The sequence below is a fragment of the Notamacropus eugenii genome, chromosome 2 (assembly GCF_028372415.1).
Source record: "Notamacropus eugenii isolate mMacEug1 chromosome 2, mMacEug1.pri_v2, whole genome shotgun sequence".
In the NCBI taxonomy this organism is placed as follows: domain Eukaryota; kingdom Metazoa; phylum Chordata; class Mammalia; order Diprotodontia; family Macropodidae; genus Notamacropus; species Notamacropus eugenii.
In genome coordinates this window covers 349686712-349700560 of record NC_092873.1, presented here as the reverse complement: position 1 = coordinate 349700560, position 13849 = coordinate 349686712, and the positions used below count along the sequence as shown (strand labels likewise).

Below are 13849 nucleotides of genomic sequence, written 5' to 3'. Positions count from 1 at the left end.
GCAGGAAGGTGGTGGGTAGATGGGAACAAGGGTAATGTGAAAGCTGTTTAGAGAGAAGGTTGTGGTGTCATGGAAGGAGTGTGGGGAGGCGGAGAGTTGGGGAGGAAGTCAGGTTTGTGCTTTAATTTCCTCACATCCCTGGGTGAGGGAGACTATGATCAGCTGGCTGGGGCCCATGTGACAGGAAGGGCCCAAGTGGCTCTGTGCCCAGTTTATGGCCTTACTCAGAGCTGGCAGATGGCACGGGGAGGCACACTCTGGCAGTGGAAGGGTTAATGCCAGTCCCCATCTGGACAGTTGGCCCTGCCTTCCATTGGGGATGCTGGGGGTGTGGGTGGGTGGGGGAGTCAGAGAAGCTGGTATCTAGGCTGGCACCCTCTGCAGATATCCCAACACGTAACTAGCTCAAGAATGACCATGACCTCCCCCACCCCCGTGTTTCTCTGGCTTCCTCCTGCAAACTGCAGGGACTTGGATCTAGTGCTATCCTTCATCCAGAGACCAACAAACAGATCCGGCTTCTGCGTTTCCTTGGGACAGACAGGTAGGGAGAGATCAGATAGAAAGATGTAATATACGAAAGGGTATCAGGTCTCCTGGTCAAGGTTCAGAGGCCGAGAGATGCTCAAGGTCAGGTGGTAGAGATTAGAGGAGCTAGAGATACCAACTCAGAGACTGGAGATCACAGATCGTCCCCGGGTTAGGATGTGGGTTGTGGCCATTAGGCTCCTCCCCTCTTCTGCCCTCTCCCCATCCCCCTCTTCGCCCCCCCCCCCCCCCACTCCCCCTTTCCCGGGCCGGGTGAATTGGCTACGTAGCTTTCCAGTCTTTTCAAGGGCCCTCTCCATGCTCGGCCCTGGGCCTCCCTTCTTCCCTAACACCCAAACCCTGCACCCCTCCTCGGATTGGACCCTAGCCTGTCGGAGGGCGGGTCCTGGGGGCCCTTACGTCATCGAGGGAGGAAAGAGGTGGAGCGGGGACCGGGAGGGTTGGGGGTGGGGAGGGGGAGAACAGGGCGCAGGCAGGCTCAGCACCACGGAGAGCTCCCTCCCCGGACCTTGTTTTGCTGCGGAGCTTCAGTCACTTGGGGAGAGAGGGGGTGGGGTGCCGGGGGCTCTCAGTGTGGAATCAGGGGGATGGCTAGGGAGGGGAAGGGGGATTGGGGCCGGCTGAGAGCCCAGCCCTGAGCCGGTAGGGCTGCCAGGGAACGGGGTAAAGGTAGGGGCGGAGGGCCTGGGAAGCAGGGAGGCGGGGGACAGCGGAGGCAACACACAACTGGATGGAATCCAGCTGCGTGCAGTCCACCATGGCTCTGGGACTGTCCTCTAAGAAAGCGTCTTCTCGAAACGTGGCCGTGGAGCGGAGGAATCTGATCACCGTTTGCAGGTGAGGAAAGGCGAGGGGAGGGTGGTTGCTAGGGCCTAAGGGGAGAAAATTAGACCATGCAGGGACAAGATAAATGGAAAGAGCTGGGGTGGAGAGAACTGGCGGTGGGGGGTGGGGGAGAGCAAGGCTGTTCTATTCTGGGATTTATTCTGAGTACAGGCTGGGCTCCTAGGATCGGGGCAGTTGTGGACATAAAGCATTCGACCGAAAGCAAAATACTTGAAGTAAATACCAAGCTTGCTTACTGGTCAGCCAAAGTGAGGAAGGAAATGGAAGAGGCCTGTCCCTCACCCTTTTAGATGTTTTCCAGGGTCGGTGCCCAGCTTGGGGACAAAGGGAGATTCCTCATTTGGCGTTAAAGCTTCCTGTAAAGACAAGAAAGTGCCATTATAGCTGGAGAGAACTGGAGGGGGAGGGATGGGAAGAGTTGGCACCCTGGGGAGGGTGGGTATAAGGAACAGTTACATACTAAGAGTGTCAGCCTGATGGATGGTGCCTATCACACCCTCAGCACAATCCTTCCCCTCCTACATGACTTCCTTTCACTTCAAGAACAGAGAAAGAGGGAGACACTTTTCCTTGCTGGCCTAGACATCTCAAGCAGACTCATCTGTGGTGGGAGCATGGACTTGCAAACTCTCCTCACTAACATCCCAGGATATGAACAGTGCCCCATCATCCTTGTTCACATATTCTACAGTCTGGGCTGATTGCTTTGAATGATAGGGGAAACTGGGCACCTAAATCTTTTCAAGTCCTGAAGGATGTCAAAGGGCACCAGTAAGAACTGTCTGCCTGTGAGACCCAAGCCTAGGGTGGAAGGAAGGTTAGAGTATGCCCATTCTCAGATCATGAGGGTCTCTCTCAATCCATTTCATGCTAGGAGGAGGAAAGAACATGTTGGTAATTTTGAAAAAAGTATTTCTTCCCAAGATACTGTGGTTTTGAATGTCGGAGGCCTAAGTGTGGAGGTGGGAGGTGGGTGAGGGGGAGAGAGAATGGAGAGGGGAATGAGGCTGATTAAATTGGAGGAGACCTAGAGACCTAAGAGTCATAGGGGAAGTGCTGCTACTGGTCTGAAGGGATGTTACCTCCTCTCAGAGCTTCCCTTCTTGCCCTAGTGTCCAGGGAATGCCCCCTGCACAGGCCTAGCATTTTGGTGACTCAAATACTTCTGACTCCATGCCCAAAATAAACCCTGCCACCAGCACCAATTTCACACTTTGGGAAACAGAAAAGGCTTAGAAGTGAGCCACCTTCTCCATCCTCACATCCTACCCCAGTTTCCCTCCTTAGATCTCTTCTTATCTGTTTTCCCATCACACTTATGCCTGCAAGAAGCCTCAAGATACCATTCTGGAGAAGAAAGCATATCTGAGGAGAGATGTGGCTCCCCTAAGGCAAATCTACTGCCATGTCCAGGAGTCAAGGCTATCCCCTGCCACACACACTATTGACATCTTTCTAAATACAGGCCTTGGTTAGAATTGGAATCTATGGTGACCAGCTAACTGGGCTTCAGTCTCTGTTGACATTGTCCTGGGGCCTTGACATTTATGCAAATTCACTCATGAGCCCCAAAGTACAGGCCCCTGTCCCCCCAGTCCAAATACTTTCTGCCTCTCTAAATGTGCTTGTCCCTATACCCCATGGTCTTCTCATCCACCTCCTAGGTTCCCTTCTCATTCCCTTTCCTCTTACCTGTCATGTGACTATCCACTTTTAGCTTCATCTTTTCCCCTTCTCTACATCTCAAAATCTGTCTTCATGATCCCCCATTCTCTCTTACTTAGCTCTAGTCTCTAATGAAGAGGTAGACGTTCTCCTTGCTAAGACCAAAACCTGTTTTGGATTCCGTTATCTTCCAGAAAAAACTTACGATCTCAATCATCCCCTCTCTCTCATCTTCCATTTCTCTATCCACTAGCTGCCTCTTTGCCACCTGCAGACATATCCACATCTCCTCTTTTGCATCCCTCCAAATGACTGTCTTTTCATTTCAAAGCCAAACTCCTAGAAAGGCTTGTCTGCATTCAAGCTTTTATGTCCTCACCTCTTCCTTGCTTCCTTCCAGTCTGTCTTCTGCTCCCACCACTCTCCCAAAGGTTGTCCTTGATCTAACACTCCTGTGAGACCTTGGACAGGTTACTTAACCTCTCTGGGTCTCTGTAAAATCAAGGTGGGGGGAGAGCTCACATTAGGTGACCACTAAGCTCCCTTTTGGTTCTACATCTATGATCCTATAATCTCAACTACTAAATCCCATACTTGGCCTCTCTGGAGTCTTTGACACTGTCCACCACCCCCTTCTCTTGACTACTCTCCTCTCCCTGGGCTTCCATGATGCTCTTCTCTCTTGGTTCTCCTCCTACTTGTCTGACTATTTTTTTTCTTTGCTGGATCATTCTATAGCTCCCACTAAATGTGGGCATCCCCCAAGGCTATATTTGAGTTCTCTTCTCTCAGTAAAACCTCTCAGTGATTTCATTGGCTCCCATGGGTTCAATTACCATTTCTACAGATGACTCAGAAATCTAGGTATCCAGAGCTAATCTCCCTCTTGAACACCAGTTCCTTATTGCTACCTGGACTTCTTCAGCTGATTGTCTCATAGGTGTCTCAAACTCAACATATAGAAAACAGCTCAATTTCTATTCCCCCCTCCCCAAACCCATCCTCCTTCAAACTTCCCAGTTTCTGCTGAGGGCATCACCACTCTTTCCACTTACCCATTTTTGAGTTATCCTTTATTCTTGCCTTTTCATCACGGCCCCCACCCACTATATCCAATCAGTTGCCAAGGCTTGTAAGTTTTACTTCGACAATATTTTCCACATTAATCCCCTCCTTTCTTCTGAACACAACCACACCCCCTCCCCAGCTCAGGCAGGCCCCCATCACCTCTTACTTGGACTATTACAAAAGACTCTGAATTGGCCTGTTTTCTAAACCCATCTGTTACATGTCTGTCAAATTGATGTCCCTAAAACACCAATCTGACCACATCACTCTTCTACTCAAAAATCTTCATTAGCTCCTGGTTGCCTCTAAAATAAGATGCAAAATCCTCAGCTTAACATTTGAAACCTGCCGCAATCTGGCTCCCACCTCTTTTTTCTGTCTTGTTTCATATTATACACTCTCTGTTCTAGTAAAACTAGCCTGCCAACTGTTCCCCTTGCATGAAATTCCATCTCTCACCTCCTACCTTTGCATGGACTAGCTGTCCTCTATTTTGGGAAGGCACTACCTCCTCATTTTTTCCTCTTAGATTCCCTAATTTCCTTCAAATCACAATTGAGGTGCTACTTCCTGGTCCATTCAGTTGCTAGTACTCTTTGCCCAAATCCTTTTCCCCCAAATTATTTCATCTGTATGTTGTTGTTGTTCAGTCATTTTAGTTGTGGCCAACTCTTTGTGATCCCATTTGGGGTTTTCTTGGCAAAGATACTGGAGTGGTTGGCCATTTCCTTCAACAGCTCATTTTACAAGTGAGGAAACTGAGGCAAATAGAGTTAAGGGACTTGTCCAGGGTCACACAGCTTAGTAAGTGTCTGAATCTGGATTTGACTTCCTGACTCTAGGCCCAATGCTCTATCCACTGCACCACTTAGCTATCCCATATATGGGATATCTCTTCCCTCCTCTAGAAGAGCATTATCTTCCTGAGAGCAAGGGCTTTTTTCACTTTTGTTTTTGTATTCCTAGCACCTAGTACCTTGTTCATTTCAAAGAATTGTGAAATAATTATGAAATAAGAAGTGAGTGTTGAGTTGAATGTGGACAAAAATTACAAGAGGTGGGAATTGGGTGGGGTCTCCCTACCTCACTTGAAACCTCCATATAGTTAAAGAGATAATAAGGATGAAGAGCTGGGAAAATGGGGTCAGGAGACTAGTAGACACTGACTATATGGGCTTGAAAACCAGTATGGTTCCTGAAACTCCATTATTGTAATGGAGTTAATTTATATTCTTAACCTCCCTTAGTAGGGCTTCATTTTCTCCATGGCCTCCAGTGCTCCACAGTCTCATAAACTGCCATTTTATCTAAGCTTTTTAAAAAACATCTATTATGGTTTCTTTTGTGGGTGGAAACCATTCTGTTTGTATCTTGGGCCTGGCAGTTCCCATGGAAATTTATGTGCTTGGGAGAAATTTGTCACTGTGGTTGCCATATTGACCCCAACCCTAACTGTATACTCAATCCCATTTATTCAGCTTCAACTAAGACCCTTCTGCCTCAACTAGAAATCTTCATTTTTAAATTTAAATTTTAAATTCAAAATTTCATTCAAGAAACCCAGTCCCATGAAAAGTAAGAGAGTAACAAGAAACAAAGGGGACATGAAAGTCCAGTTAGAGATCTATACTCATAACCCGAGCCTCAGAGCCAACTCCAACCATGCTTTCCTTGGTAAAGTGAACTCCCAGATGAAGGAACACCCTTCAACTGGACTTTTAAAAACAATCATCCTTAATCCTCAAAGAGAAAGCTTGGCATGGTGGATAGTAAGCCAGGAAGACTTCAGGTCCTTCCAGTGACACATCTGTGACTGTGTCATCCTGTCCTGGAAGCTCCCTATTCCAATGAAACAACAAATCCAGTCCCTCTAAATTCCTAATAAAATCTTGATCGATCAGAAAATCCTAATCCTAGCCCCAATTATTTTTCCCCAAGAAGAGAGTGACATGGCAGAACTTGGGACACTGCAGTGCAGTGAAAATACACTGTGTCTGTAGTTAGAGAACCTGGGTTCAAAGCCCACCTTTAACATATGCTACCTATGTGTACCTAAATTAGTTAATTAAGCTCCTTGGATTTTGGTTTTGTAATCCATAACAGGAAAGGTTTGGACTAGATGATCTTGAAAGTCCCTTCTGGCTCTAAATCTGAACCAGAATTGGCTTTGAGTCCTGACTTTGTCCCTTATTAGCTGGGCAAACTTAAAAGAAGTCATACAGCTTTTCAGGTCCTCAGTTGTCTTATCCTAAAATCAAGGTTTAGACTAAAGACTTTCTAAGCTCCGACATTCAGTGATTCTTTGAAAGTCCTGATTCAAGCCCAATGCTTGTTCAGCTCTGCAGTCGGTCTAGATCTTGACCACAAAACAACTCAAACTCTAAACCAGTCTTAATGCCACTCTTACCGACGTTTGTGCCAGTCTTTTTTGCAACTTTTATCCTAAGCAATCACCCAAAACCCAACCTTTACCCAGCTCAATGTCTTATCTCAACCTCAAATTTTACCCCAATTAACTCTACCCTATCTAAACAGTGATATTCTCATGCAACAATGTCAGTCATTATCAGTTAGCCAGGTGACTCTTGTGGGCTCCACAGAGTCAGGCACAATATAATAATTGTGATACAGGAATCGGGCACTGGGGAACTACAGGTTCACTCAGTTCAATTCATTACAACAAACATATTGAATCTCTACCAAGTGGAAACCAGAGTGCTGTGGACAGAAAAGGAATATCTTATCACCCACCACAGAATCTTTACACAAGTTATCCACCACATCTAGAGTGCATTTCCTTCTTATCTCTACCACTTAGAGTCCCCTATCAAAACACAACTTTGGAGTCACCTCAGACAGGAGGCCTTTCCTGATCCACCCACTTGCTCATACTCTCTCCTTCCTAAGATTTACTTTTGTTATCAATTGATCGACAAAATTTAATCAACATTAAATGCCTACTGTTTGCCAGGTACTATAGTAGACACTGATTATACAAAGAGAAAAATGAAATCCCTTGCCTTAAGGAACTGACACAGTACTAAGTGAGGCAAGTAAGAAGGCAAGCCACAGAAAATAAGAGCTGGCCCCGGAATCCAAGAAGGCCCTGGTTAAAGACCCAACTCTGGATGACTATGCCAATGGGGTCAAATCACTTAGCCTCTCAGTGCTCTAGGCCAGTATTGACTGCAGGCTGCATATTGATTCAGAAAACCACAAAATAGCATTATCTCTGTTGTATTGTATATTTATTTTGTTAGCATTTCCCAATTACATTTTAATCTAGTTTCAGCAAAACTCAGGAGTTTTGCTGGCTGCTTGAGGTTGATACCTCTGCTCCACTCTTCTACTCCCTAAGACAATAAATTTCAGAAAAGGCATTCCTCTGCACCAGTAAAGGGTGTTTCCTCACCTGGGAGTTCAGTCTACTAAGGAAAGCACATATCTAGTTCCTATCCTTATGTGTGTGTATATACATATATATATGCATATAGAAGATAAATAAAGGTAATTTGGGGGGATGGCACTAGCATCTGGGGGAAGATTTCAAAAAAGAACTCAGAGAGGGTGATGCTTGAGTTGGGCATTGAAGGAATCAAAGGATTGTAAGAGGCAGAGGTGTATCAACTTTGTATTTACTTTTCTGTCCATATTATATATTACACATATTGCATTGCCACAAGAAAATCAAACTCATCGACAGCAGAAATTTTTTTCATTTGTCTTTGCATCCCCATCACCTAGCACAGTGCCTGGCATACAAATGGTTGTTGAATAGAATTGACCAGAGGGTATGTGACACCTACACACATACCTTGTGGTAAATGGAAAGTCATTGCAATGAGAAATATGAAGTGGGCATAAGACAAGAGACGGTAGATTAGAATGAAGGACATTCAGTTGGTTGGAAAGTCAAGTATGTGAAGGGGAGAATGGCAAGATAAAGATCATGGAATCATAGATTCAAAGCAGGAAGGTCATTAAATTCAATCACTTCCTTTTACCAATGAGGGAACCAAGGCACAGAGAGGTTAAGCTATTTGCTCAAGGTCCCAAAGCTAGTAAGTGTCCCAGGTAGGATTTGAACACAGGTCTCACACCAAGTCCAGTGCCCTATCCACCAGACCACACTTTCACTTGAGACAGGAAAGCTAGAGGGCCTTGAGTGCTAGGATGAGGAAATGTGTATTTTGATTGGTAGGAGGCTCCATTGGAAAATCCACCTGCTGCTCAAAGGCTTCCAGCTGACCATCAGTGTGGCAGCCTGACCCCAGTAGCTCATGCTCTTGGTCCGGCCCACTTGGCACACCCCTGAAAGCGCTAGCCCTATTGTCCACTCCAGGAATTAGAGCTACAACCTTCACCCCGTGTGGCCCTGAATTTTTTTGGTTTCCTCATCCTTCCTGAGGGAGGATGGTGAGGTCCTAAGGCTCCCCACCCTTTATCTTCCCCTCTCCAGAGCAATCAAGTGCCCATTCTTCTTGATTTCACTCCAACAGGTCCTCAGTGCCTCCCCCCTCCTTTTCTTGCTTGTTTCATACCCCACATCCCTCTCCCCCACTCAAATTGGCACCACTGGGGTGCAGGGCAGCTGGTGTGTAGGTGGTTGGAGCAGCGCCCAGAGAGAAAAGAGGCAAGGGATGTGGGAGGGGAGGGGAGAGTAGCCTCTGAGGAAAGAAGGGGAAGCTGGGCCATGGAGCTCCTGATCTCTGCCCTTAGAATGAATAATAGGAAACCTTAAGGAGGGAGTGAACATGGGGAGTGGCTCCACCCAAGCCTGGTGTCTATGTCCCCCACATCCCACACACACACCCTCCCACCTTCCAGCCCTCCACCTGCTGGATACTCCATTTTGACACCCCCTTGACACTCCTCTCACCCGCTGCCCCTTCCCACCCACCCAATTACTGGTCTCCCTCTCCCTAGTTGCTGCTCCAAGCTTATTCTGCACCCCACTCCTCCCAGTTACCATTCTGCCTTTCCGCCTGTCGCCCTGTGTGCCTAGGTTCTCCGTGAAAACTCTGCTGGAAAAATACACGGCCGAGCCTATCGACGACTCCTCGGAGGAGTTTGTTAACTTTGCAGCCATTTTAGAACAAATCCTCAGTCACCGTTTCAAAGGTGTGCACCTCCCCTTCCCACCCAACCCCCCCCTTCCAGGTTTCAGGCTACAACCCTCCAGGCATCTTAATCCCTGGACACAATAGCCTTGGGGGCTCCTCATAGTTTTCTTACTTCTATGGTTCTAATCCTATACTCAGGAGCCCACTCCCTTGCCCCCATCCCCATCAGATCCTGGGTGGATGGATGGGGATATTGGGGGTGCATGTTTAAATGAGCAGGTAGGCTTTTACTCATACCTTCCCTAGCTCTGCTCATACGAGACACACTCCAAGTAGCACATAATCCAGAGCACAAAGTTGCGTAGTAAAAATACCCATGCATGTACGAATATTCATTCATGTCAAAATACATGCACGTGCAATTTGTAGGTGCATATTTCATATATGTATGCATTACATGTGTGAACATATTTCTATGTATGTCTGCACCTTTCATCCTCCTGGCCTTGATGGGCCTTCCCCATGGTGTCCCTGGCCCAGTCTCATCTCTTCCCTAACCCCAGGCCCTGTCAGCTGGTTCAGCTCAGATGGGCAGCGGGGTTTCTGGGACTACATCCGGCTGGCCTGTAGCAAGGTACCTAACAACTGTGTGAGCAGCATTGAGAACATGGAAAACATTAGCACAGCCCGTGCCAAGGTGAGGGGGGAGGACTCGATGACTCCATTAAGTATCTGGGACAGGGAGCCAATGCAAACTGGGTGGAGAGAAGGGAAGTTGAAGGATGGAAGCCTGCAGCAGAAAGGTGAATCTTCTTGGCTTTGTGACCTGGCATGGAGTGTGCCAGTTTAGACTAGGCACTGTGTGGTGGGGAGGGTTAGACAACTGATCATGTTAACAGCTCTCCTTCCATGGATCCAAGAGACATTCAAACTCCTGGGTTTTCCCTAGCCCTTCCACTTCCCTTTCCACAGGCCTCAGACATCTCCATTCCCAAACTTCTCAGGGTAGGTGAGTGGAGATTTGGGAAAACAACTCAGAATAGAGAAGAGAGAACATGTTCCTTTGTGGGGGAGGGGGTTACTCCTCCACTGTCCCCTTCTCCAGGGGCAGCCTATGATGAGCTATGGGTTGTAGGGCCGAGCTTGGATCCGGGTGGCACTGATGGAGAAACGGATGTCAGAGTATATCTCCACGGCCCTTCGGGATACCCGGACCACCAGGTCAGAGCCCTGCTGTGCCCTCCTACACAAGCCCCAGGCCTCCTTAGTTCTTGCTCTTTTGGAGAATGTGCATTCACTTCCCAGCTACTTTGACACACTCTGGGAGAACAAGTCCTGGGTTGCATGGATTTCCTGAAGGTTTCTGTCTCAGGTTGCAAGGGTGCTCCAGGGCAAAAAGGGAGAGTGGCTGGGGATGAAGAGGCAAGCATGCATGCATGAAGGGCTAGCCTGTGCACCCTTGCAGCTGACCTCACCCAACCTGTTATTTCATTCTCATTCCTACATCCACACCCTCCCTCAGGAGCCTGTGAGCTAGGCTTTGGGGCTGGCAGCTTAGAGACTTAGAGGATACATCATCCCTGCATTCAGGGAACCCCTGGACTGATGGGAGTGGGTGGTGGAAGGGGACACATTCTCTACTGCCCAGTATTGAGGAGTGCACTTGTGCAGGGGCAGCCAGACAGGAAAGGCATCCTTCAATAGGGTAAGGTGGGGGTGGAGGTGAGGAGATGCCCAGGGCCTTAGTTTCATCAGCTGGAAAATGGGAATACACTACCTACTTCACAAAGTGATGAAGAAAGCCCTTTGCAAACCTTAAAGCCCTAAGTGAAGAGCTATTCTCAGAGCCTGAGGTGAAACAATTGTGGAGGAGACAAAGGGGGTGGTTAGAGCTCTTTGGGAGGAAGGGCAGGAGTCTTTACAGAGCCTTCCCCACCCCCAGAAGGTTCTATGACGCTGGGGCCATCATGCTTCGAGAGGAGTCTGCAGTGCTCACAGGGATGCTGATTGGACTCAGCGCCATCGATTTCAGGTGGGCCTGGCCAGACACCCCCCCCCCCCAACCTGTGCTGACCTCCCTCTCCTCTTCCCTGCCTCCGTGTCCATCCCTCTCCTCTAGCCCCTCCAAACACATACACCCCTCCACCCACCCTGGGATTTCTTTGTCTCAGCTTCTGTCTGAAGGGAGAAGTGATGGATGGGAAGACTCCAGTTGTGATTGATTACACCCCCTACTTGAAGTTCACCCAGAGGTGAGACATCTCCCTGCCACCTGCCAGGGATCCTGCCCATTCAATCAACCCAGGGCTGGGGGCAAGAGAAAGAGGGTGAACCAAGGCAATCAAGTCATCCCAATGGGATACAACCTTGGGCTGAGCGCCTGTCCTCTTGAGCTGCACAATCTCTCCCACGGAAAGGAGACAGATCTCAAGTAGTAAGCTCTGCCCTACCTGTAGGTGCCAAAAGTTTGTGTGTGTGTGTGTGGGGAGGGGGGGGGTGATGATGATGCCAAAGCTTTGTCCTTAGCCCTGCCAGAGGTGTGGGTATAAGGGAGGGGGAGGTACATAGCTCTCAGTCCCTTTCCTTCCAGTTACGACTACTTGACAGATGAAGAGGAGAGACGCAGCGTGGAGAGCAGCACCAGCGAGGACAACTCCCCGGAACATCCTTATATGCCCCTGGTGACAGATGAAGACAGCTGGTACAGCAAGTGGCACAAAATGGAGCAGAAATTTCGAATCGTTTATGCCCAGAAGGTGCCCAGGCATTGGGATGTGGATGAACAAGGGGGGTGGGGGGCACAGGCCTGCCTCAATTCCTCTCCCAAAACTGGCCTGAAGCAAACCGGGCAGGGTCCTGTACTGCCCTCAGGGCCCAGACTGAGCAGGTCTCCCGGGTCCCTTCTCTCCCAGGGTTACCTGGAGGAGCTTGTACGACTTAGAGAATCGCAGCTAAAGGACCTGGAAGCAGAAAACAAGCGGCTGCAGCTGCAGCTGGAGGAGGCCACCGTGCAGAATCAGTTAGAGAAGCGGGAGCTGGAAGGGGTTATCCTAGAGCTGCAGGAGCAACTGTGAGTGTCCTCTGGTCCACACCCTGCCTGTGATGACTTCCACTAACCCCTTCTGCCTCCAACCTGGCTACTGATCATCATGTTCACCCACGTTAACGACGCCTACCCAGCAGCCCTCTGATTTTCACTGCCGCCAACACTCTAACCTACGAGGGATCAGACACTAAGAACATCCCTTACCTTCCACCATCACTTTTCATCCCTGTCCCTCTCAAATCTCTTTTCACACATACAATAACTCCCAGGTGTCACATCTAACTCTGAACTCATTCTTTTATCTCTAGCCTATTTCTTTCAAGCCTCAACACCTTCCTGACCCATTCTACTAATCCTAAACTCTTCAACTTGATTCTTGACTTTGACCTGACTGCCCTCTAAGTCTGATTCTCTTTCTCCCCCAGGACAGGCCTGATCCCTTGTGAAAATGCTCCGCTAGTCCAGGTCTCCAAAGACCTCACTTCATCACCACAGTGGCCATCACTGGGGACGCTCAATGGGAACGAGGCAGGCAATGACCCCAAGATCTACCGGAGGTAACAGTATGGCCAGGTTTTCTCCCTACCTCTGGGGTTCTGGGGAAGGGTCCCTTCTTAGAACACAGGCCTGAGCATTTAGACAGCTGAGAAGGGGAGGGACAGATGACGCTGGCTGCTCCTGGTGGCCCTTCTGTAGGGCAGAGGTGGAAGTTCCTGGGTGTGAATCCTATCCACCTATCTGCCCACCCGACAGACACAGCTTTATGAGCACTGAGCAGCTGTCTGCTGAGGCCAGCCTGAGCTCTGATTCCCAACGGCTAGGAGAGGGCAAACGGGACCGGGAACCTTGGGGTCCCATTGGTGAGTCCCCTCGAAATCCCCCACCCCCAATGAGTGCTGGCCCCTCCCTTGACCCCTCAGGGGCACTGAGTCTGCCACTTCATCTGCCTCTCTCCCCAGGGAAGGACCCAACACCCTCCATGCTAGGCCTCTGTGGCTCCCTGGCTTCCATTCCCAGCTGCAAGTCCCTGACAAGCTTCAAATCCAACGAGTGCCTCGTGAGTGATAGTCCGGAGGGCAGCCCAGCCCTGAGCCCGAGCTGAGCCCAGCACTGCCCCACCAGGCTGGACATTTGGCCCTCCCCTCAGTTCTTGTGGAACCTCCAGCCATCATCACTCCTCCTTTCCCACTGAAGAGCCACAGCTGATCTGGCAGCTTGGGAGGAAGGGGTCAGACGTGAGATCAGATGGAAAAGCTACCTGGTCTGGGAAAGGCCCTGCAATACCACTGGGAATATGGGAAGGGAGGAGAAGAAAGCCCTGGATGGAGTTCACTCTTCTCCCCCATCCTTACATCAGGCTCTTGGGGAGGGGGAGAAAGAAAGGCTTGGGCACAGTCTTCTCCCCCCTCTAAAACCTGGGGAGTTGGGTTAACAGTATCCACTCCTTACCACTTGTCTCCTCTGTCTCTATGGAAACCCCTTGGGCCATCCACCCCTCCTCGAGCCCCTGGGGGGCTCAGTGGAGGGGAAGAGGCAAAAATAAAAGTTGAAGAAATGATGTGACTTGTCTGTGGGTCTGGAATGTGCACACAAAGTTGTGTATAGAAGGTGG

General features: G+C 49.2%; 1 protein-coding gene across 4 annotated transcripts; it reads left to right on the top strand.

The window, feature by feature from the left end:
• Positions 1-1194: 1194 nt before the first annotated feature.
• Positions 1195-13795, top strand: RUNDC3A (RUN domain containing 3A). Of its 4 annotated transcripts, XM_072646025.1 has the most exons (11): positions 1205-1386; positions 9134-9249; positions 9755-9888; positions 10327-10412; positions 11134-11223; positions 11363-11443; positions 11782-11947; positions 12104-12261; positions 12663-12794; positions 12991-13097; positions 13197-13795. In XM_072646025.1, exons 1-11 carry the CDS (start codon positions 1280-1282, stop codon positions 13337-13339), a joined length of 1320 nt encoding a protein of 439 aa, XP_072502126.1. In that variant the 5' UTR covers positions 1205-1279; the 3' UTR covers positions 13340-13795. The 4 variants fall into 4 exon arrangements, with proteins under 4 accessions (XP_072502125.1, XP_072502124.1, XP_072502127.1 ...); XM_072646023.1 differs by having other exon boundaries at positions 1197-1386; positions 11782-12261; XM_072646026.1 differs by lacking the exon at positions 12991-13097 and having other exon boundaries at positions 1203-1386.
• The last annotated feature ends 54 nt before the right edge of the window (positions 13796-13849 follow it).

Bases quoted from the DNA above. Each gene is read 5' to 3' on its own strand.
- RUNDC3A (XM_072646023.1), top strand. From the start codon at position 1,280: ATGGAATCCAGCTGCGTGCAGTCCACCATGGCTCTGGGACTGTCCTCT. The intron at 11,224-11,362 runs GTGGGCCTGGCC...TCTTTGTCTCAG, and splicing joins CTCAGCGCCATCGATTTCAG to CTTCTGTCTGAAGGGAGAAG. The intron at 12,262-12,662 runs GTGAGTGTCCTC...TTTCTCCCCCAG, and splicing joins CTAGAGCTGCAGGAGCAACT to GACAGGCCTGATCCCTTGTG.